Source organism: Brachyhypopomus gauderio, chromosome 14 (genome assembly GCF_052324685.1).
Source record: "Brachyhypopomus gauderio isolate BG-103 chromosome 14, BGAUD_0.2, whole genome shotgun sequence".
In the NCBI taxonomy this organism is placed as follows: Eukaryota; Metazoa; Chordata; class Actinopteri; order Gymnotiformes; family Hypopomidae; genus Brachyhypopomus; species Brachyhypopomus gauderio.
The window spans coordinates 23,859,191-23,877,950 of NC_135224.1; the positions used below are offsets into that span (position 1 = coordinate 23,859,191).

Here is an 18,760-nt window from a genome sequence, read left to right on the forward strand (position 1 = left end):
GTACCTAGCTGAGCCTACACAGGAGCAATGGGTCACTGTGAAACTTGTCCTGCGATACCTTAAAGGTACATCAAACAAAGGTTTAACCTTTAGGAGAAACAACTCTGAGAATCTTGGTATACAAGCCTACAGCGATGCAGACTGGGCGGCTGATACCAGTGATCGCCGCAGTACAACAGGATACTGTGTGAGCCTAAGTGAGAACAGCGCACTTATTTCATGGAAGACGAAGAAGCAACCTACTGTTGCACTTTCCACATGCGAAGCAGAGTATATGTCACTTGCTTCTACTGTTCAAGAGTGTCTTTACCTAGAACAATTACTGGGGAATATGGAAAGTTACAAATACACACAAACAATAATACATGAGGACAATCAGGGGACAATGGCATATGTGCACGCTGTTAAATGACGTAATTTCTGCTAAAAGTTTAGGATGGTTGTTGACATCCGGTAGCCATTGAAAGCGTACACTGTGCTAGCTATTCACCTCACCAGTCTTGTAACGAGCATATTTACCGTTATTTACTTGGAAGTTTCCTTCATCTCCTGTCCGTTTACGTGTCCTAAACATGACAGTTAAACAAAAAAAAGTATCGTTTCAACAACGTACAGACAGCAGGTCCAACCACCACTGCTGTGTACCATTGTGCACAGCATCGACAAGGTGTAATTCCTACCTGAGCTTCCACACCTTTCCAAAGGACTCAGAACTGCAGAAACAATGGGTGGTTAAGATCACGAGAGATCATTTTATTATCACGAGTACTTCCAGAGTGTGTTCGCGACATTTTATCGCTGCTCGAACCTCCCAATCCTACTGGACAACGACGACTGCGACCTGGAGCTTTTCCTGTGCTATTTCAATGGAATAACTATACTATTCCAACTCCACGACCTGGAGTATGGGAAAGAACAGAGCGTCCACCCAACACTGATCTAACAGAGATGCAGACTGACCATGATGATGATGACCCCTTACCGTGTCATGAACATGACTACTGCGTCAGTAATGAGCCTGCTGCACTTGATCTCTCCCTCAATGAAAATGAAGAGCTACGCGAGGAGATACCAAGGCTCCGAAAACAAATCGAAGACTTAACTGTCAGCAGCAAGTTCTGTTTGGAGCAGTTTTCTGCCTCTGATGATGACATACGATTCTTTACCAGGTAAATAAAAAATATGGCAGGACACAGTACACGAATGGGCCTTCTCTGGTGTCTGAAATACATTGTGAATGAATTAGCCATTATATAACTTTATATATAACTTTTATAACAGGGTCTTATCAGATGATCAAAAGCATTTATTTTTTTACCACACACTGTAATCTGCCTATTAAATTTGGTACTACATACCTAACTCCACTGGCTGTAGTTGCACCTGGTTTTGGCTTTAGGACAACCATGGCATCCACGGGTCCAGGCTTCACCCCCTATTAATTTAAAAGATGGTGTTAGTAAAGTGACTGTGATACATTAACTAACATTAAATAATGAAATAAGACAAACCATTGTTGGTGGTTTATGCCACTTCTGTTCTGTCTGTGTGCATGAAAGGACAGGAGGGACGACAGACATGCCAGATTCAGAATAATGAGCAGTCTGGAAAAGCAATGCAACCAAGTGGTTGCAGATTCCGCAACCAGCAACACAAGAGCAGTTGCTGTTAATGAGCACAACTGGCATTGAATCACGTAATGTCATCTGAAATACACAAGAGGCAAAATGTAATATCTTGAAAAGAAGACTTGAGCAATGTCAATAGGCGCAATTTCTGTCCCATCATGTTGTTAGTGGTGAATGTCACTTGTCTATTGTCTCATGTAACGTTTGTGCTGTTTTGCATCACTCTTAAAACACTTGGCTATACTGTCGTTCTATTCTACAGTGTTGTGCATGGTTCAATCTACTAGTTCACTGAGCAACTATAAACTATAAAATATATTTTAGATTTAAACTTCATTTTCACTCCAGATGAAATGCTTACACATAGGAGTGAAACAGGCCTACTTATATTTATATTATTTTGTTGTTTCCACCACCAACAACAGAACAGTGCAGGTTTTACTTCAACTGCTTCTTGAAGAGTGTTATCAGAATATGTTAATAGGTGTAAGTGTTGAAGCCATATGTTAACAAAGAAGATAAAAGATTTGAAAGACAGATTGACAGATTTTAGAAAATGCAGTTTGAAGAATAGCTGAGGTGGACTATATTCTGCTTTTGAGTCATAGAGGTAGATAACAATAGCTCGAACTGTAAAATAAACTCCCATTTGTTTACTATAGGCAAAACAGACTGCTAATGATTCCCACTCAGCTACTCCGCATTTGGCTACCATTGTAAGCTTTGAAAACCAATGCCTATGGCTATCACAGCTTACGTGAAGTAAGAGCAAGGATAAAAGATTGAACTTGTGTTGAACTAACTTTTGAACTTGTTCAACAGAACTTTGAACGTGACACTGAACAGAACTCGTGTCATTTTAACCAGTCCAACTCTCAGCTGGTGTGGTGTATCTGTTTTCTTCATAGATCTGTAGCAGTGAGCCCTCACTGTTATCTCGTTAGCCTTACTTTTGCCTGATACTTCCATCAGAAATACAAACATGTTTTTAAAAGGCATTTCTAGTACTAGGACAGGTCGGTTCGTTACTAAAAACAACATCACTTCATTAGACTGCCACCTCAGGCTAGCTAGCTAACTAGCGTCAGCCACTTACCTTCAAAATTGCAGAGGTAGGATGAAACGTAGAACTTGAAACCCTTTTCAAGTTTACTCTGTGGCGTTGTACTTGATGCTCTGACAATACGACGCACATCGTTGACGGTAAACTTCGGAAACTCCAAGAGGCACCTTGTGAATTTCATAGACTCGGCCATAAACATCTGCACTTCCGCATACCAACCGGAAATATGGTACCATCCTTACACCAAACGACGAAGTGGTGCGTGCACCTAAGCCATTAAAAAATAATAAATAATAAAAATTGAGACGACATTACAGCTTTAAAAACACAATAAACCAATAACATATGTACTAGATAAGCAAAAATAAGGTACCAACAAAATAAGGTTCACAGCTCCGTGTTCCTCGGGAGCGGAATATGTAAACAACGCGAGTGGAAACTATCTAACGGTGGTACGCTAACGACAGCTCGCGTCGCCACAGCGGGCTACAGTTAAGCTCGCCCATTAAGACGGAAGATATGATTAGTCAATTTAGCTGTCATTTGAAACTGGTACTGAGCTGAATTATAACTGCGTGGCCCTCTGTAAACGAACAGCGGTCATCACAGTTAGCTCGTTAGTTTCCTGTTTACTTTCTAGAAACGTCAGAGGGCGTAATATGGCGACTTCAAGCTGATTGGTTTAGTAGCCTCAATATGCAAAATAGTAACGCATTCTGGTAGCGAAATCTTATTTTGCACAGGGAAAAAATAAAATAACGTTTGAACAGTTAATGTAGAACTAAAATATATGTAATATAGAACTATTCTGTTTCCTAATATATATTTAGGGTAATATATTTTTTGGCATACCGTCATCGAGACATATACGAATGTGTAGTGCTATATATATTGTACAAATGGCCAACATTAAATGTGTTGTTAGGAAGCACTAGATGTTGCGCTCCCTTGGAAAGGAATCGTATGGTAATGGCATGCGATTGAAGGGATGAAGGGCTCCTAGTGACCTGCAACCGATTTTTTTTTACAACCTTTAGCACCACCTGACACAGTGCTCTCCTATTTTGTCCGCCTAAGCATGAAAGCCTCATATTGGACCTTTGGGTTTACCCTAAGGTGTTTAACAAGATTTCTTGTGTTGCCACAACTCCTTATAGTTTTTTTTTTTTTACACAAATCACAAACAGCATCTTGGCTCTTTGTGGGGCTGAAATAGCTCCACACATGACTTCTCTTGCGTTCCGCCATAGCGTACGTACAGCGCCCTAGTTACACTGAGTGAGCGTCTGTGTGTGTGTGTGTGTGAGCGTGCCGCAGTACTTACGCATTATGCACTGACCCAGGCGCAAGAAAAAGTAGTTCCCACCAACCGCATATCATTTAGACAAGATCTCAATATTTTTGTTACTTCCACAGTGTTCCTGTTAGTGCTTTGCATTACCTCAAATGACTGAAGTATCAAAAGTATGGATATTTTGATTTGAAAATCGATTTTACAACATAAAGACCTGGTATCAATGGAATGGATATTTCAGTATCGATCCGCGCATCACTAACTAGAGCTGCGTCAACAAGCCTAATACAGGATTAGGGCTGCATGTATGAACATCACACACTGACAGAGGTGGGTAGAGTATTCAACAATTTTACTCAAGTTAAAATACTGTTACTTGAACCAAATGTTACTCAAGTAAAAGTAAAAGTATGCATCCAAAAATTTACTTGAGTAAAAGTAAAAAAGCACTTTGATAAAAAGCTACTCAAGTAGTGAGTAAATGCATGAGTACTGTCTCATGTCAATAAATTACATCATGGGAAATTGAATGACTGGAAACTGACTTTTAATGATAACAAAAATAATTTATTATAAAAAAATATAATATATAAAAAGTATTTATTATAAATGATTTGTATTTTAGTTTGTTCCTAATTATTAGACCTGTGTAACTTTATATCCTGAGAGTAGGCGGTATCCAACTAGAGATAGAAGGGCACCAAATTACCTAGGTGACTACGTAACTGAAGACGAGGATAGTGATGGAATGCATATCACAGTAGACTACTGCTGTAGAGCAGTGTGTGGCATTCCACAGACTTATGATGAAGCAATGCAATCAGACAATTCAAAAGAATGGAGAAAAGCAATGGATGAAGAAATCCAATCTCTAAATGAGACAAAACCTTCACCCCGACAACACTAGCAGTGGGCAAGAAACCCGTGGGGGGTAGGTGGGTTTACGCAATCAAGTCTGGTGTAGATGGGAATGACCAATACAAGGCTCGATTTACCGCTAAGGGCTACAGCCAGAAAATGGGAGTAGACTATGGGGAAACGTTTTCACCAACAGCAGACCTAACGAGTAATAAGAGTTATGTTACAAAAGGCAGTACAGGAACATTTACTGGTCCACCAGATGGATGTGAAAACGGCGTTCTTACAGTATATAAGCTGGAGAAATCACTTTATGGACTCAAACAGTCTGGACGAAATTGGAATAGGGTTTTACATAATTGTTTAACAGAAAATGGATTCACACAAAACCAAGCTGACCATTGTGTATATTCTCAAGAGTCAAAAGAAGGGAAAGTGATCATAATTGTATGGTTCTATGATCTAATCATCGCTGCAAGGGATGGAAATTAATTGAAAAGAGTGAAAGGGATGCTTGCACAGCAATTCAAGATGAAGGATTTGGGGCAACTCAAGCATTTTCTTGGTATACATTTTGATTTTTCTGGTGGGTGTATTAAGATGTCACAAGAAAAGTACACAAACAAAACTCTACAGCGTTTTAACATGTCAGAATGTAGGGTAAGAGAAACTCTTTGTGAGCAAAAGCTTGAATACAGTGATGATGCAGTTAAAATGACAGACATACGAATGTACAGAGAGGCCGTGGGCAGTCTGATATACCTGACAACCTGCACTAGGCCTGATCTGAGTTTTGTGGTGAGCAGGCTGTCACAGTACCTAGCTGAGCCTACACAGGAGCAATGGGTCACTGTGAAACATGTCCTGCGATACCTTAAAGGTACATCAAACAAAGGTTTAACCTTTAGGAGAAACAACTCTGAGAATCTTGGTATACAAGCCTACAGCGATGCAGACTGGGCAGCTGATACCAGTGATCGCCGCAGTACAACAGGATACTGTGTGAGCCTAAGTGAGAACAGCGCACTTATTTCATGGAAGACGAAGAAGCAACCTACTGTTGCACTTTCCACATGCGAAGCAGAGTATATGGCACTTGCTTCTACTGTTCAAGAGTGTCTTTACCTAGAACAATTACTGGGGAATATGGAAAGTTACAAATACACACAAACAATAATACATGAGGACAATCAGGGGACAATGGCATATGAGCACGCTGTTAAGTGTAATTTCTGCTAAAAGTTTAGGATGGTTGTTGACATCCGGTAGCCATTGAAAGCGTACACTGTGCTAGCTATTCACCTCACCAGTCTTGTAACGAGCATATTTACCGTTATTTACTTGGAAGTTTCCTTCATCTCCTGTCCGTTTACGTGTCCTAAACATGACAGTTAAACAAAAAAAAGTATCGTTTCAACAACGTACAGACAGCAGGTCCAACCACCACTGCTGTGTACCATTGTGCACAGCATCGACAAGGTGTAATTCCTACCTGAGCTTCCACACCTCTCCAAAGGACTCAGAACTGCAGAAACAATGGGTGGTTAAGATCAGGAGAGATCATTTTATTATCACGAGTACTTCCCGTGTGTGTTTGCGATATTTTATCGCTGCTCGAACCTCCCAATCCTACTGGACGACGACGACTGCGACCTGGAGCTTTTCCTGTGCTATTTCAATGGAATAACTATACTATTCCAACTCCACGACCTGGAGTATGGGAAAGAACAGAGCGTCCACCCAACACTGATCTAACAGAGATGCAGACTGACCATGATGATGATGACCCCTTACCGTGTCATGAACATGACTACTGCGTCAGTAATGAGCCTGCTGCTCTTGATCTCTCCCTCAATGAAAATGAAGAGCTACGCGAGGAGATACCAAGGCTCCGAAAACAAATCGAAGACTTAACTGTCAGCAGCAAGTTCTGTTTGGAGCGGTTTTCTGCCTCTGATGATGACATACGATTCTTTACCAGGTAAATAAAAAATATGGCAGGACACAGTACACGGATGGGCCTTCTCTGGTGTCTGAAATACATTGTGAATGAATTAGCCATTATATAACTTTATATATAACTTTTATATTCCACAGATTTGCAAGCCATGCCCACCTCATGGGCTTTTGGAAGCAAATAGAGCCAGCCACCCACATCATACGGGTTACAAGAGCACAGACTGTTGAGAAGACTGATCAGGTCCCTCACTCTGCCAGTGCAACGGTAAATGTTTTCGTCTTGTCCATACAAAGCATGTTATGTCATCATTTTCAAATTAATCTTTACATCAAAAGAAGTTTTGATAGTCATAATGTAATATGACAATAGGATAATGTATTTTTTCCCCAGGTTCTTCAACCAATTGATGAGTTTTTTCTCTTCATGAACTACCTGTCATTGGGACTGATGCAAAAGGATTTGGCCCACAGATTTAGAATACATCGGTCAACTGTTAGTCGTATTATTAACACCTGGGCCAACTTCCTTTATACTGTATTGGGAGCTGTTTCTATTTGGTTAGATGTGGACACTGTGAAAACTCACCTCCCAGATGTGTTTCAGGACTATGCTGACACTCAAATAATTTTAGATTGCACAGAACTGAGATGTCAAACTCCAAATTCCCTTCTCCTCCAGAGTGAAGTGTTTTCCACTTTCAAAGGGTTGATTGGGATAGCCCCTCATGGCGCAGTGACCTTTGTGTCTTCTCTTTATCAAGGTGCTATCAGTGATAAAGAGATCTTAAAGCAGTCTGGCATTGTGGCCCTCCTTGACCCATCTATGGCCATCATGGTGGACAAGGGTTTCCTTGTTGAAGACTGCATTCCATGCAAAGTCCACATACCCACGTTTCTGTCAAAGAGAGCTCAACTGTCTAGGTCAGAGATCAGAACGTCACAGTCCATTGCAAGACTGAGAGTCCATGTTGAGCGTGTGATTCGCAGAGTAAAAGAACATAAAATATTCAGCACAGTGATCCCCCTTTCAATCACAGGGAGCATAAACCAAATTCTTTACTGTTGCCTGTCTTTTGGTGAATTATCAAAATGGCCCCTTGGTAAAAGCCTGGGCAAACAATGGCTAATCTCAATCCAGAATTAGACAGATGATGTAATGTGAATGATGGTGATTTATTATTATTTTATATTTTCTCCAACCTTAAAATGATCCCTTTAAGGTCAGGGGTCGGCAACCCGCGGCTCCAGAGCCTAGTGCAGCTCAGCTTTTGAATAGAATTAATGAGTATTTAATTAACGTATAATATTTTTGAGACTTAAAAAATGTTCGGGTGGAATTTCACAAATGTCCAGTATTTAGTTTCGGTTCGCTTGAGTGACATGTCATCGTCACTGAAATAAATTTCCAATTATTTTGCTTTTGTGGCTCCGAGTCAAAAAGCTTGCCGACCCCTGCTTTAGGTCATGCTAGTCTGTAAATATTGGCTGCAATGTTAAGGTACAGTGCAATATGATAAATAGTATAAAATGCTTTCACTTTTATATGTAAAATTGACAACACAATACAACATTATGTATTTCTTAACTTTTACTGTATTTGTAAAAATGAAATGAATACAATAGTAATACAATTGACAGAATAATTTGAAATTGTTTTAATTGTTCATGAGTTCATTATGATTTTCTATTGCTTGGGCATAGAGAGGTATTTTGGCATGTAAGTGTTAAAGAAAAACATGTCACACCTCCTTTTCACCTCTTCTAATACACTGCTATCTCTGTAAACTCGCTGCACAAAAATATCATCATGGGCACAGATAACTAAATCACACCACTGCATACCAGTAATCAATAACTGGCCCTGGATTTGCCAATAATAACAATGGCTCTCCTTCAATCTGTGTAGGCCTTGTGCCACTTTGAGGAATTTGCAGTCTACATAGCTTTGTGCATTTGGGCACTTAATTTCAACTAGCCCAAATGATGGACGCTCAAGTGGGTGTCGTGCTTTGATCCTCTTTCACCTAGCACAGCATGCTCGTTGATTGCAAGAGAAAACATTACCAGTCTTGTCTTTATCCTTTTATTAAATGTATACAAAAATACAGAGCGCTCTGGAGAGAACACACACAAGCCTATCTACTCTACCCTATGGCTCTGTGCGCAGGTCTCTGCCTGACACATTTTCCTCCTGTTCTATATAGTGTGGCCTGGGTATAAGCCCCCCCGTTTCTTTTGGACTTTCCCTAACCTAGCCTGTTAGACAAAGGCTGATTGTCTAAGACATTCACAATCCGCTGAGCTCATCTTGTTTTTTCCCTAAATCTTACAATGACTTTTGCCAATTATGATTTTCACAGACTTAATAGTGGTTCCATACATAGGAGTTGCACGTAGATCACATACGTTAAACATACAGATGTTTCCTTACTAAGAGTGGGAGAGAGGCCTTCGCTTCCTGGTCCTGTCAAACTGATATACATTCTTATTCTTCTTCTTAAGCATCCTGTTCTTTTAGAAAACGACAGGCACTTGGAATATGGGACAGAGCATACAGGCCTTTTCTCAGACACACTTGATAATTAGCTATTTGATTAATACTATACTGTAAGCAAAACATAAAGTGATTAATATTAGAAGTTTGATTAATACTTTAAGACTGGTCAAATTATATATGGATTATGATAAGCTGCTTGATCAATACTGTAATGTAAACAATATATGAAGGGATTAAAATGTAAATCTCAACATGGGTCATATACAAGTCCATCAGGTGATGCACCCAGCCAAGATGCATCTGGATGAATCACTAGCCCACACTTGGTCAAGTTCAAGTTTTTCAGAACTGCATAGTCCTTTAAGGCCCCCGTTTCCATTTCAAGTCCCCTCTTCATGTGTGCTGTTTGTCGTGTCCCTCGGATTATCCTTTCTGCCAGGCTTTCTGCAGCACCTGGACCTCTAACGTGGCTCACCTCTCTGAAATGTGAGGCAGTCACTCTTTCTCTCCTAAGTGAATGCCACTCAGGTGTAGCACTTTGGGATCTTGTTGCCTCCTCAATAAGGTGTGACTGTGACAAGGTCACAGAAAGTGAGCTTAGGTGTAGCTGTTCTTGGTGTGTTGGCACAAATGAATATTCAGGTGGGCTTAGATGGTAACATTCTAGTGGCAGACTCGGGAATGGGGGTGCATCCTCATGTATGACAACACTGTCAGATGGAGGTGGTGGTTGTTGATAGGACAATACACTGCCAACTTGTACCTTCCCAAAGATGGAGTCCACAAGTGGCTTGTCAGGCGAGATGTTCATTGTGCAGATGAGTGGAAGAGAATCTGCTTTCATTCCAGCGTAGACTGGTCCAGGATTGAGGGTGTGGGAGCTCACCGCTGTAGCCCTTGAAAAGTGTACTAAAAGAAGAGTGAATAACATTTATTTTTACACATTGTAATCTGTTCACCAGCACAACTGATTGTGAATCACATATCACATGTCATCTGAAGTACAACGAGGCTAAATTAAATTTTGAAGAGAACAGGGTGTTATCAGATGATCAAAAGCATTTATTATTTTACCACACACTGTAATCTGCCTATTAAATTTGGTACTACATACCTAACTCCACTGGCTGTAGTAGCACCTGGTTTTGGCTTTAGGACAACCATGGCATCCACGGGTCCAGGCTTCACCCCCTATTAATTTAAAAGATGGTGTTAGTAAAGTGACTGTGATACATTAACTAACATTAAATAATGAAATAAGACAAACCATTGTTGGTGGTTTATGCCACTTCTGTTCTGTCTGTGTGCATGAAAGGACAGGAGGCACGACAGACATGCCAGATTCAGAATAATGAGCAGTCTGGAAAAGCAATGCAACCAAGTGGTTGCAGATTCCGCAACCAGCAACACAAGAGCAGTTGCTGTTAATGAGCACAACTGGCATTGAATCACGTAATGTCATCTGAAATACACAAGAGGCAAAATGTAATATCTTGAAAAGAAGACTTGAGCAATGTCAATAGGCGCAATTTCTGTCCCATCATGTTGTTAGTGGTGAATGTCACTTGTCTATTGTCTCATGTAACGTTTGTGCTGTTTTGCATCACTCCTAAAACACTTGGCTATACTGTCTTTCTATTCTACAGTGTTGTGCATGGTTCAATCTACTAGTTCACTGAGCAACTATAAACTATAAAATATATTTTAGATTTAAACTTCATTTTCACTCCAGATGAACTGCTTACACATAGGAGTGAAACAGGCCTACTTATATTTATATTATTTTGTTGTTTCCACCACCAACAACAGAACAGTGCAGGTTTTACTTCAACTGCTTCTTGAAGAGTGTTATCAGAATATGTTAATAGGTGTAAGTGTTGAAGCCATATGTTAATAAAGAAGATAAAAGATTTGAAAGACAGATTGACAGATTTTAGAAAATGCAGTTTGAAGAATAGCTGAGGTGGACTATATTCTGCTTTTGAGTCATAGAGGTAGATAACAATAGCTCGAACTGTAAAATAAACTCCCATTTGTTTACTATAGGCAAAACAGACTGCTAATGATTCCCACTCAGCTACTCTGCATTTGGCTACCATTGTAAGCTTTGAAAACCAATGCCTATGGCTATCACAGCTTACGTGAAGTAAGAGCAAGGATAAAAGATTGAACTTGTGTTGAACTAACTTTTGAACTTGTTCAACAGAACTTTGAACGTGACACTGAACAGAACTCGTGTCATTTTAACCAGTCCTACTCTCAGCTGGTGTGGCGTAGCTATCTGTTTTCTTCATAGATCTGTAGCAGTGAGCCCTCACTGTTATCTCGTTAGCCTTACTTTTGCCTGATACTTCCATCAGAAATACAAACATGTTTTTAAAAGGCATTTCTAGTACTAGGACAGGTTGGTTCGTTACTAAAAACAACATCACTTCATTAGACTGCCACCTCAGGCTAGCTAGCTAACTAGCGTCAGCCACTTACCTTCAAAATTGCAGAGGTAGGATGAAACGTAGAACTTGAAACCCTTTTCAAGTGTACTCTGTGGCGTTGTACTTGATGCTCTGACAATACGACGCACATCGTTGACGGTAAACTTCGGTAACTCCAACAGGCACCTTGTGAATTTCATAGACTCGGCCATAAACATCTGCACTTCCGCATACCAACCGGAAATATGGTACCATCCTTACACCAAACGACGAAGTGGTGCGTGCGCCTAGTTTCAAATGACAGTAAAATTGACCAATCATATCTTCCCTCTTAGTGGGCGGGCTTAACTGTATGATAATTTCCGCCCGCTGTGGTGACGCTAGCTGTCGTGCGCGGTGTTTACAAGGAGGATCACGGAGCTGTGTACCTTATTTTGTTGGAACCTTATTTTGCTTAAAAAGTTATCTAGTACAGATGTTATTGTTTATTGCGTTTCTAAAGCTGTACTGTCGTCTCAGTTTTTTATTTTTTATTTATTGCAGGTAATTAGGAAAGGGGGCCCACTTTTAATGGTCACGGTTCGCTACTGATATATATATACGGTCTCTGGTATGAACCCTTTGGGTACAAGCCAGGCTGCATCAGGTTATTGTAGCAGCCTGGCTGATTTGGTGTTTTGGTTAAAAAAATAGGAAATTGTGATATGACGTGCTACTCAACTTTGGAATGTTTGGATTAGAATGTTTGGTTGGGAAGGTGGAATGTTTGGATTTCAATTTCGATGCTGAAAAGCTGAGAAGTAGTCGCACGACATTTTGCTGTGATTTACAATACTTACAAATATTACAAATCTTACAAATAATATCTAATTTACAATCGCAGATCTTTCTATTTGTTCTATATCTTTCTGTCTTTCTATTCTTTCTAATTTTTTATCTTGAGAATGAGTTTTTTCCACAGGAGAACCGACCAGCCAAGGCCTGGACAGGAACAGAAGAACTTCATAGACACACCAGGTTTTACCACTCATGGTGAGAAAAATACATTTTCATATACTGTACATAATTTTATACTTCTATGTAAGACAGTATATTTAGTTCTTATGAGTATGGATTTCCATAGGCTTATTCATAATAATTAAAAATTAAATATACACATTTATGTAGTAGGTTTCTAAGGTTCAGAAAAATAACATGTTTATTCTAGTATGTTTATTCTACTGATGACTGTCAAGATCTTTATTTCATATGTACAGGATAATATAATTAATGGAGCATGGGTTATATCTTTGATTTCTTTGACCATGGAAAAAGCCAATAAAAATAAACATTTTTAAAAAGAAACAGATTTCTAACATGACATCACAAATTCTTAAGCATTCTCCCCTCATTCTAATGACATCACATGGCACCATAGCCCTTCTTATAATCACTTGTTCATTGGGAAACACTTACAAGGTTTTTGAGCCTCACTGTGAGGCGTGCTGGGTTTCACTTTACCTGCTGTGGGATTTTCAGGTGTGCCCTTCAACCCCCAAGAGACAGTGATCCACACGGATCCCTGTGGACCAGCACCCTTCCCTCACAGAAGGACGGCGGGACCCCCAGATGTCGGCCATGTTAACACCCCTGTAGAAGGACCACTCCACACTGGTACTGTGTAACACTGAAGATTACATGCGTATTCAACAAACCAAATAATCATGCATGATGAAGTAGAAAAAAACATTTATTACATTTGTTTGTAAGGTCTGGCAGAGGTGCAGAACCATCAGCTTTCTGCACATGACCTGACCAGTAAAACATCAGTTTTATCAGAAAATATGACATGACATATTCTTCAACATTGTAATGAATTCAAATGGCACTGTAGCCCTTCTTATAGACTTGATGATCTTAACAGTATACATTCCTCTGTGCCCTGGGTTGGTGTTTTGCATTTAGGCCCTGACATGGAGAGGCAGAGACACCTTGCTCAGCCCCATGTTCAAGGCGAGGTCCTGAGACAGATGGATCCAGTCAACCTCCAGCCTGATGGTGGGTATTTGGGTATTTTGGGTATAACGTTGCTTTGTGTGGAATGCTACGGTTGCTATGGACGCTATTATTGCTATGGAATTCTATTATTGGCTAGTTAGTTAGGTTAGCCTAGCGAACGGTACCACGGAGAGTTTACAGACAATATGGCGAGGTGATCTGTCTACTCCACTGTTATTCATAATCTTTTTCTTAATGTTCAATCAACATGACAGCAGATGCCCTTCAGAGACCAGTTGGAGACCAGTTGATCCTGGAAGAGGATTATGATGAGAATTATATCCCATCTGAACAAGGTACATTAGCTGTCGCATACTACCTGTTACAGTTTAGGACCCTGGATAAAACTTTTAACAGAGCCGGAGTGGCTAATCGGGAGATTCGGGAGGATTCTCGATGGGCCGGCTCATGTCAATCTCTAGTTTGGGCCGATTGGGATGGAAAAATAATTTTGGGCCGGATTTGGGCATGAAACTCCCGGGCTGAAAAAGTGGCCCTGAACTCCGGCCCTGAACTTTAATATATGTTACTGAAATGGTATAATTTAATATCCACCACTGATAAAGTCTACAAGCTACAACAGTTCCACCATTTAAAAACTAAATTATAACATTGACATAATAACTTAATAATATATAATAATATTATAATAATAATATTAACAACACAGTTCCAGTTGGGACTCCTGTATGTTCGTCCAAGCTATAGCTACACTTTATAACATAGAATCAATCTCCATGCATTATGGACTTAAATATTTGAATTTGTGGGATTTTGTCTTGATTTGAAAATATCATACTGATTGTGGGTATATTCTTCTTATCTGTATTGCTCCTCAGATATCCATGATTTTGCCAGACAAATTGGCATTGACCCTGAGAGGGAGCCAGAGCTCCTATGGCTGGCCAGAGAGGTGGCTGTAGCCCCACTACCTCCTGAATGGAAACCCTGGTAGGACAAGCTCATTCTCATACAGTCACCCATAATGAAACAGTTTTCTTATCCTTACACACAGAGCAGTGAGCGTTGGTGTGAGCGTTGGTTCCTTTTAGAAAAATCCAAGCATACTCTAATGTGCCCTTAATTGAGGAATGGCTTCCATTCCAAGAACTCTACGTCTCATTCATGCTGGCTCGTTCATTCAGGTTCTCGATTACCTGACGTACCAAGGCCCTTTGTCCCCTGTAACTCAGTTATAATTTTAAATACCATTTATATAAGTAGGATGCATCAGGACTTTATTGTGAGTGTCATAATGTCACATGGACTCTCTGGAAGCTTGCAAGAAGTGGGCATTAAACAGGCATGAAAATCTGTCACCTTTCGGCGAAATTCGCCGTTTTGAAGTTGAAAAGGGTGACCTACGTGAATCGTGTAGATCCGATGAGTTTTTTGTTGGGGGGGGGGGGGGGGGGGGGGTCGGGAGATTATATGTATATATTTTAATTATCATATTGACTTAATAAGCAAACAGAGCACTTCCGAAATCGGCAATTTCAATGACACAGTGGCCAGCAGTTTCCGCCCAGAACCTTCATAGAGGCCAAATTGCGTTTCAATCATACGAACGTTCTTCATTCATGTTATTCATTTACTGCTAAGCGGGACGAGAAGCAGGACCTAGTGCTACACCGGGGACAAGGCAGAATAGTGTACATTTACCACTACATTTACCACATCATACATTTACCACTACATTTACCAGATCGTACATTTACCACTACATTTACCAGATCGTACATTTACCACTACATTTACCAGATCGTACATTTCCCAGTGGATTTAATTGGGTTATTAATGGTTTCAATCGTTTTCATATTTTGCGGTAAAACAAAGTTACTGCCGTTCGCTACAGCGTTGAACACCGTCAGAGCCACAAGCTCTTGTGATAAATAGGTAGATAGATAGGCCTATTAAGTTCGCGTCAACCCCGTGTAGTTAACGGTGACATAAAATAAGAAACAAGATTTTTTTCTAGTGTGTCTGTAGTTGTAACTGGTGAATCCAGGGACGTGTGATAACATTCGCACCAGGGCTGAAAAGGTTGAAGATGAAGTTGTAAACTCTTGTCGTTTGAGTCTACCCTTAGCCCATGTTAGAAAATAACATGTATTTTTACACTCATTTTCGCCGCTGATGTATTTATTGGTTCATTAAGACGTAATGGTTTTGACTGAGCCATCTGGAATGGCAAAAGCGGCTTCTCGCGTTTACGATCTGGCTCCATACATTGAATCCATTGACAAGACAGTCAAAAAAAATTTTTTTAATGGATTTTACTATATTTTACGGAGCCCGTAAGGTGACATCTTGTAAAAAAAATAATAACGCGTGGCCACAACTTATTAACGCATGTGAACGAGATACTAATGTCGCCTTTCACACGCGGCAACAAAGTTTTTTTTTTCACAGCAAAGCAAGTAGATCTCGGGGATGTTCGCGAACTGACTGCCCAAGGAAGGTAAACCTGGCTTTATATAAAGTAATACTTAATTATCTTGTTCGCACGCGTTAATTATCTTGTTCGCACGCGTTAGTAAGTCGTTCACACCCGTTAGTAAGTCGTGGCCAGGCGTTATTAGCCTATATTTTTACATGATGTCACCTTACGGGCTCCGTAATATTTGGTATCACCTGTCGCTGTACCCCCTTACACCAGCAGCCCCCCCCCGTCGCCGCATCCCCATGACGTCCCATGCCCCGCCCCCCGGTCTTCTCACCTTTTTAACCCCTGACCCATTTTCATGCCTGATTAAATCACTTATGACCTAGGTGATTAGATGAGCAAATTAGACAGCCCAACTTTTTTTTAAAGACCATGGAACTGCAAGTCTGGAGAAGACTGAATAATTTGACTGGGAAATAAGATTGGGCAAGAGAAAATATAACAGGCAGAAGAGGATTTTTGAAGTTGGGGAGTTTGATGTGACATGAAAGATCAGACACATTTTAACATATGAAATCATTTTTGGATTCTGTATTCAAATGGTTTGGGGGAAAGTATGACCTTATTGTCAGGTGTGACAGTGGTGTCAGTACCTTCATAGATAAAACACACAAGATCCAGGAGATATTTAATGTTAGTTGTCCCCGAAACTAACAATTGCAAAGTATAAAATGAATATTTCATCACTCTATGCAGCAGATTTGCTTGTAGACTTGGCCTTCTGGCACTATTAATCTGAGCAATGAGACCCAGAGCACCACTCAGTGTTTCAGATGTTGTCCTGTTGACACCTTTGTGGACAGTCCTGTGCTGGAGAACCTAGGCTTGTCTACATGTCAGGTGTTTTTATGTGTGTGTTTATCTATGTGATGAGCTTGTCTCCCTTTCCTACTCCAGTCAGGATGTGACTGGAGAAGTTTATTACTTCAACTTCTCCACGGGCCAGTCCACCTGGGACCACCCCTGTGATGAGCACTACCGCCAACTAGTGGCCCAGGAGCGGGAGCGTGCTCACCACGGCCGGACTGCCTCTGCCATCTCAGGCTCCGCCTCCACAGGAACCACAAAGAACAAGGAGAAGAAGAAGAAGAAGAAGAAGGAGAAAAAAAAGAAGGAACCAGAGGGACTGAAGGCCCCAAGAGTGAGTTTGGATCTGTGTACCCTAAAATGTATTTTGTTACACAGCAGTTATATTTGTCACACTTTCTCTTCCATTCTACACATTCTTGACTGCTGTGTTTCTAATAACACTGAAATGAATTGAACAATTATTTTCTCATCGAAGTATATCAAAAGATTTAGGACAGCAGTCGCCTAAAGTTGAGCAGAAAGGAGAAAGAAAGCTAAATTGTGTGTGCCATTCTGCTAAAGCTCTCTCTCTCTCTCTCTCTCTCTCTCTCTCTCTCTCTCTCTCTCTCTCACACACTCACTCACTCTATCACTGTCTCTCAGCTGCTGGCTCCTCTGGCTCCACTGAGAGGGATGTGTGACCTTTCAGTTCCAGGACTGCGAGGTTCCCTGGGCAACTCCACAGACCTTCATCCTTTAAAGTCCTCACTAGGGGTAAATGTACGGTCTATATCCTCTAGTAGGGGTGAACATGTACAGTCTATATCCTCTATGTAGGGGTGAACATGTACAGTCTATATCCTCTAGTAGGGGTGAACATGTACTGTCTATATCCTCTAGTAGGGGTGAACATGTACAGTCTATATCCTCTAGTAGGGGTGAACATGTACAGTCTATATCCTCTAGTAGGGGTGAACATGTACAGTCTATATCCTCTAGTAGGGGAATGAAACCTCATTGTATACATTGTATAAGGTGGCGTAAGAACAAACCCTACATACGTCACTGGAGGTAAAAGAACACGTCACTCCTCTGCAAAGTTTAGCTTTTACCAAATTGACTTTGAAGTGATGGAGGTCTGAGTTCATGGCAGAGGTGCAGAGCGTATGATGGTGTGTATCTTAGGATGTATCCGGAGCAAATTTGCATTCGCTAAGAGGACGACAGCTGGAGAGTCTGGCTCCGCCCATATTTAATTCAGATCTGGAGGTGGATGAAGAGGAGGATGAAGAGCAGAAGGCGGCGTCTGTCCATGAGGTGAAAACACCCGCTAGAATATAATGCTCTGATTTTTAGCTCACTGTCACCTTTGTAGTCTTTACAGTGCAGTAAAGTATGAGGAATGATTTTCTGTATCCGTGTTGCGGTGTGTGTTTGTGTGTACGTAGAGTCTGCTAGGGTCATCAGACCTGTTGCAGAACATACACTTGGACCTGGACATCCTGAAAGGGGGACTGCAGTATGAGGTGGCCACGATGTTCTTCACTCTCCCTCACTCACACATTATGTTCCCAGCTTTTCACACACATTTATACAGCGCCACTAACATCACTGTGTGTGCTCACGTGATCTTGGTGTTACTGTAGCACCTTGCTCTACCTTTCACAAACACACACACACACACACACACACACACACACACACATACACACACACACACACACAATGATCTTGTGAATGTCTGTACATGCATGTTC

At 40.8% G+C, this 18,760-nt stretch overlaps 1 protein-coding gene and 1 long non-coding RNA gene across 5 annotated transcripts in view; one reads left to right on the plus strand and one right to left on the minus strand.

Annotated features, from left to right (window-relative positions):
* Positions 1–8,871: 8,871 nt before the first annotated feature.
* On the minus strand, positions 8,872–10,491 carry LOC143475297 (uncharacterized). Its single transcript, XR_013120972.1, has 2 exons — positions 10,414–10,491; positions 8,872–10,208 (listed from the first exon to the last, which is right to left on the minus strand). It is a non-coding gene; the product is annotated as an uncharacterized LOC143475297 (long non-coding RNA).
* A 1,625-nt stretch (positions 10,492–12,116) lies between these two features.
* LOC143475116 (uncharacterized) overlaps positions 12,117–18,760 on the plus strand; it is a 15,323-nt gene continuing 8,679 nt past the window's right edge. For 2 of the 4 annotated variants that reach the window (XR_013120927.1, XM_076972860.1), the window contains exons 1-10: positions 12,117–12,274; positions 12,693–12,763; positions 13,250–13,384; positions 13,676–13,768; positions 13,984–14,064; positions 14,608–14,719; positions 17,112–17,355; positions 17,667–17,777; positions 18,189–18,320; positions 18,452–18,529. Coding sequence is in view for 1 of the 4 variants with exons in the window: in XM_076972860.1 (XP_076828975.1) it covers positions 12,207–12,274; positions 12,693–12,763; positions 13,250–13,384; positions 13,676–13,768; positions 13,984–14,064; positions 14,608–14,719; positions 17,112–17,355; positions 17,667–17,777; positions 18,189–18,320; positions 18,452–18,529 (1,125 nt within the window). In the remaining 3 variants the exon portion in view is untranslated. Of the gene's footprint in view, positions 12,764–13,249; positions 13,385–13,675; positions 13,769–13,983; positions 14,065–14,607; positions 14,720–17,111; positions 17,356–17,666; positions 17,778–18,188; positions 18,321–18,451; positions 18,530–18,760 lie in introns of all 4 variants that reach the window. The other 2 variants (XR_013120928.1, XR_013120929.1) reach the window with 2 other exon arrangements.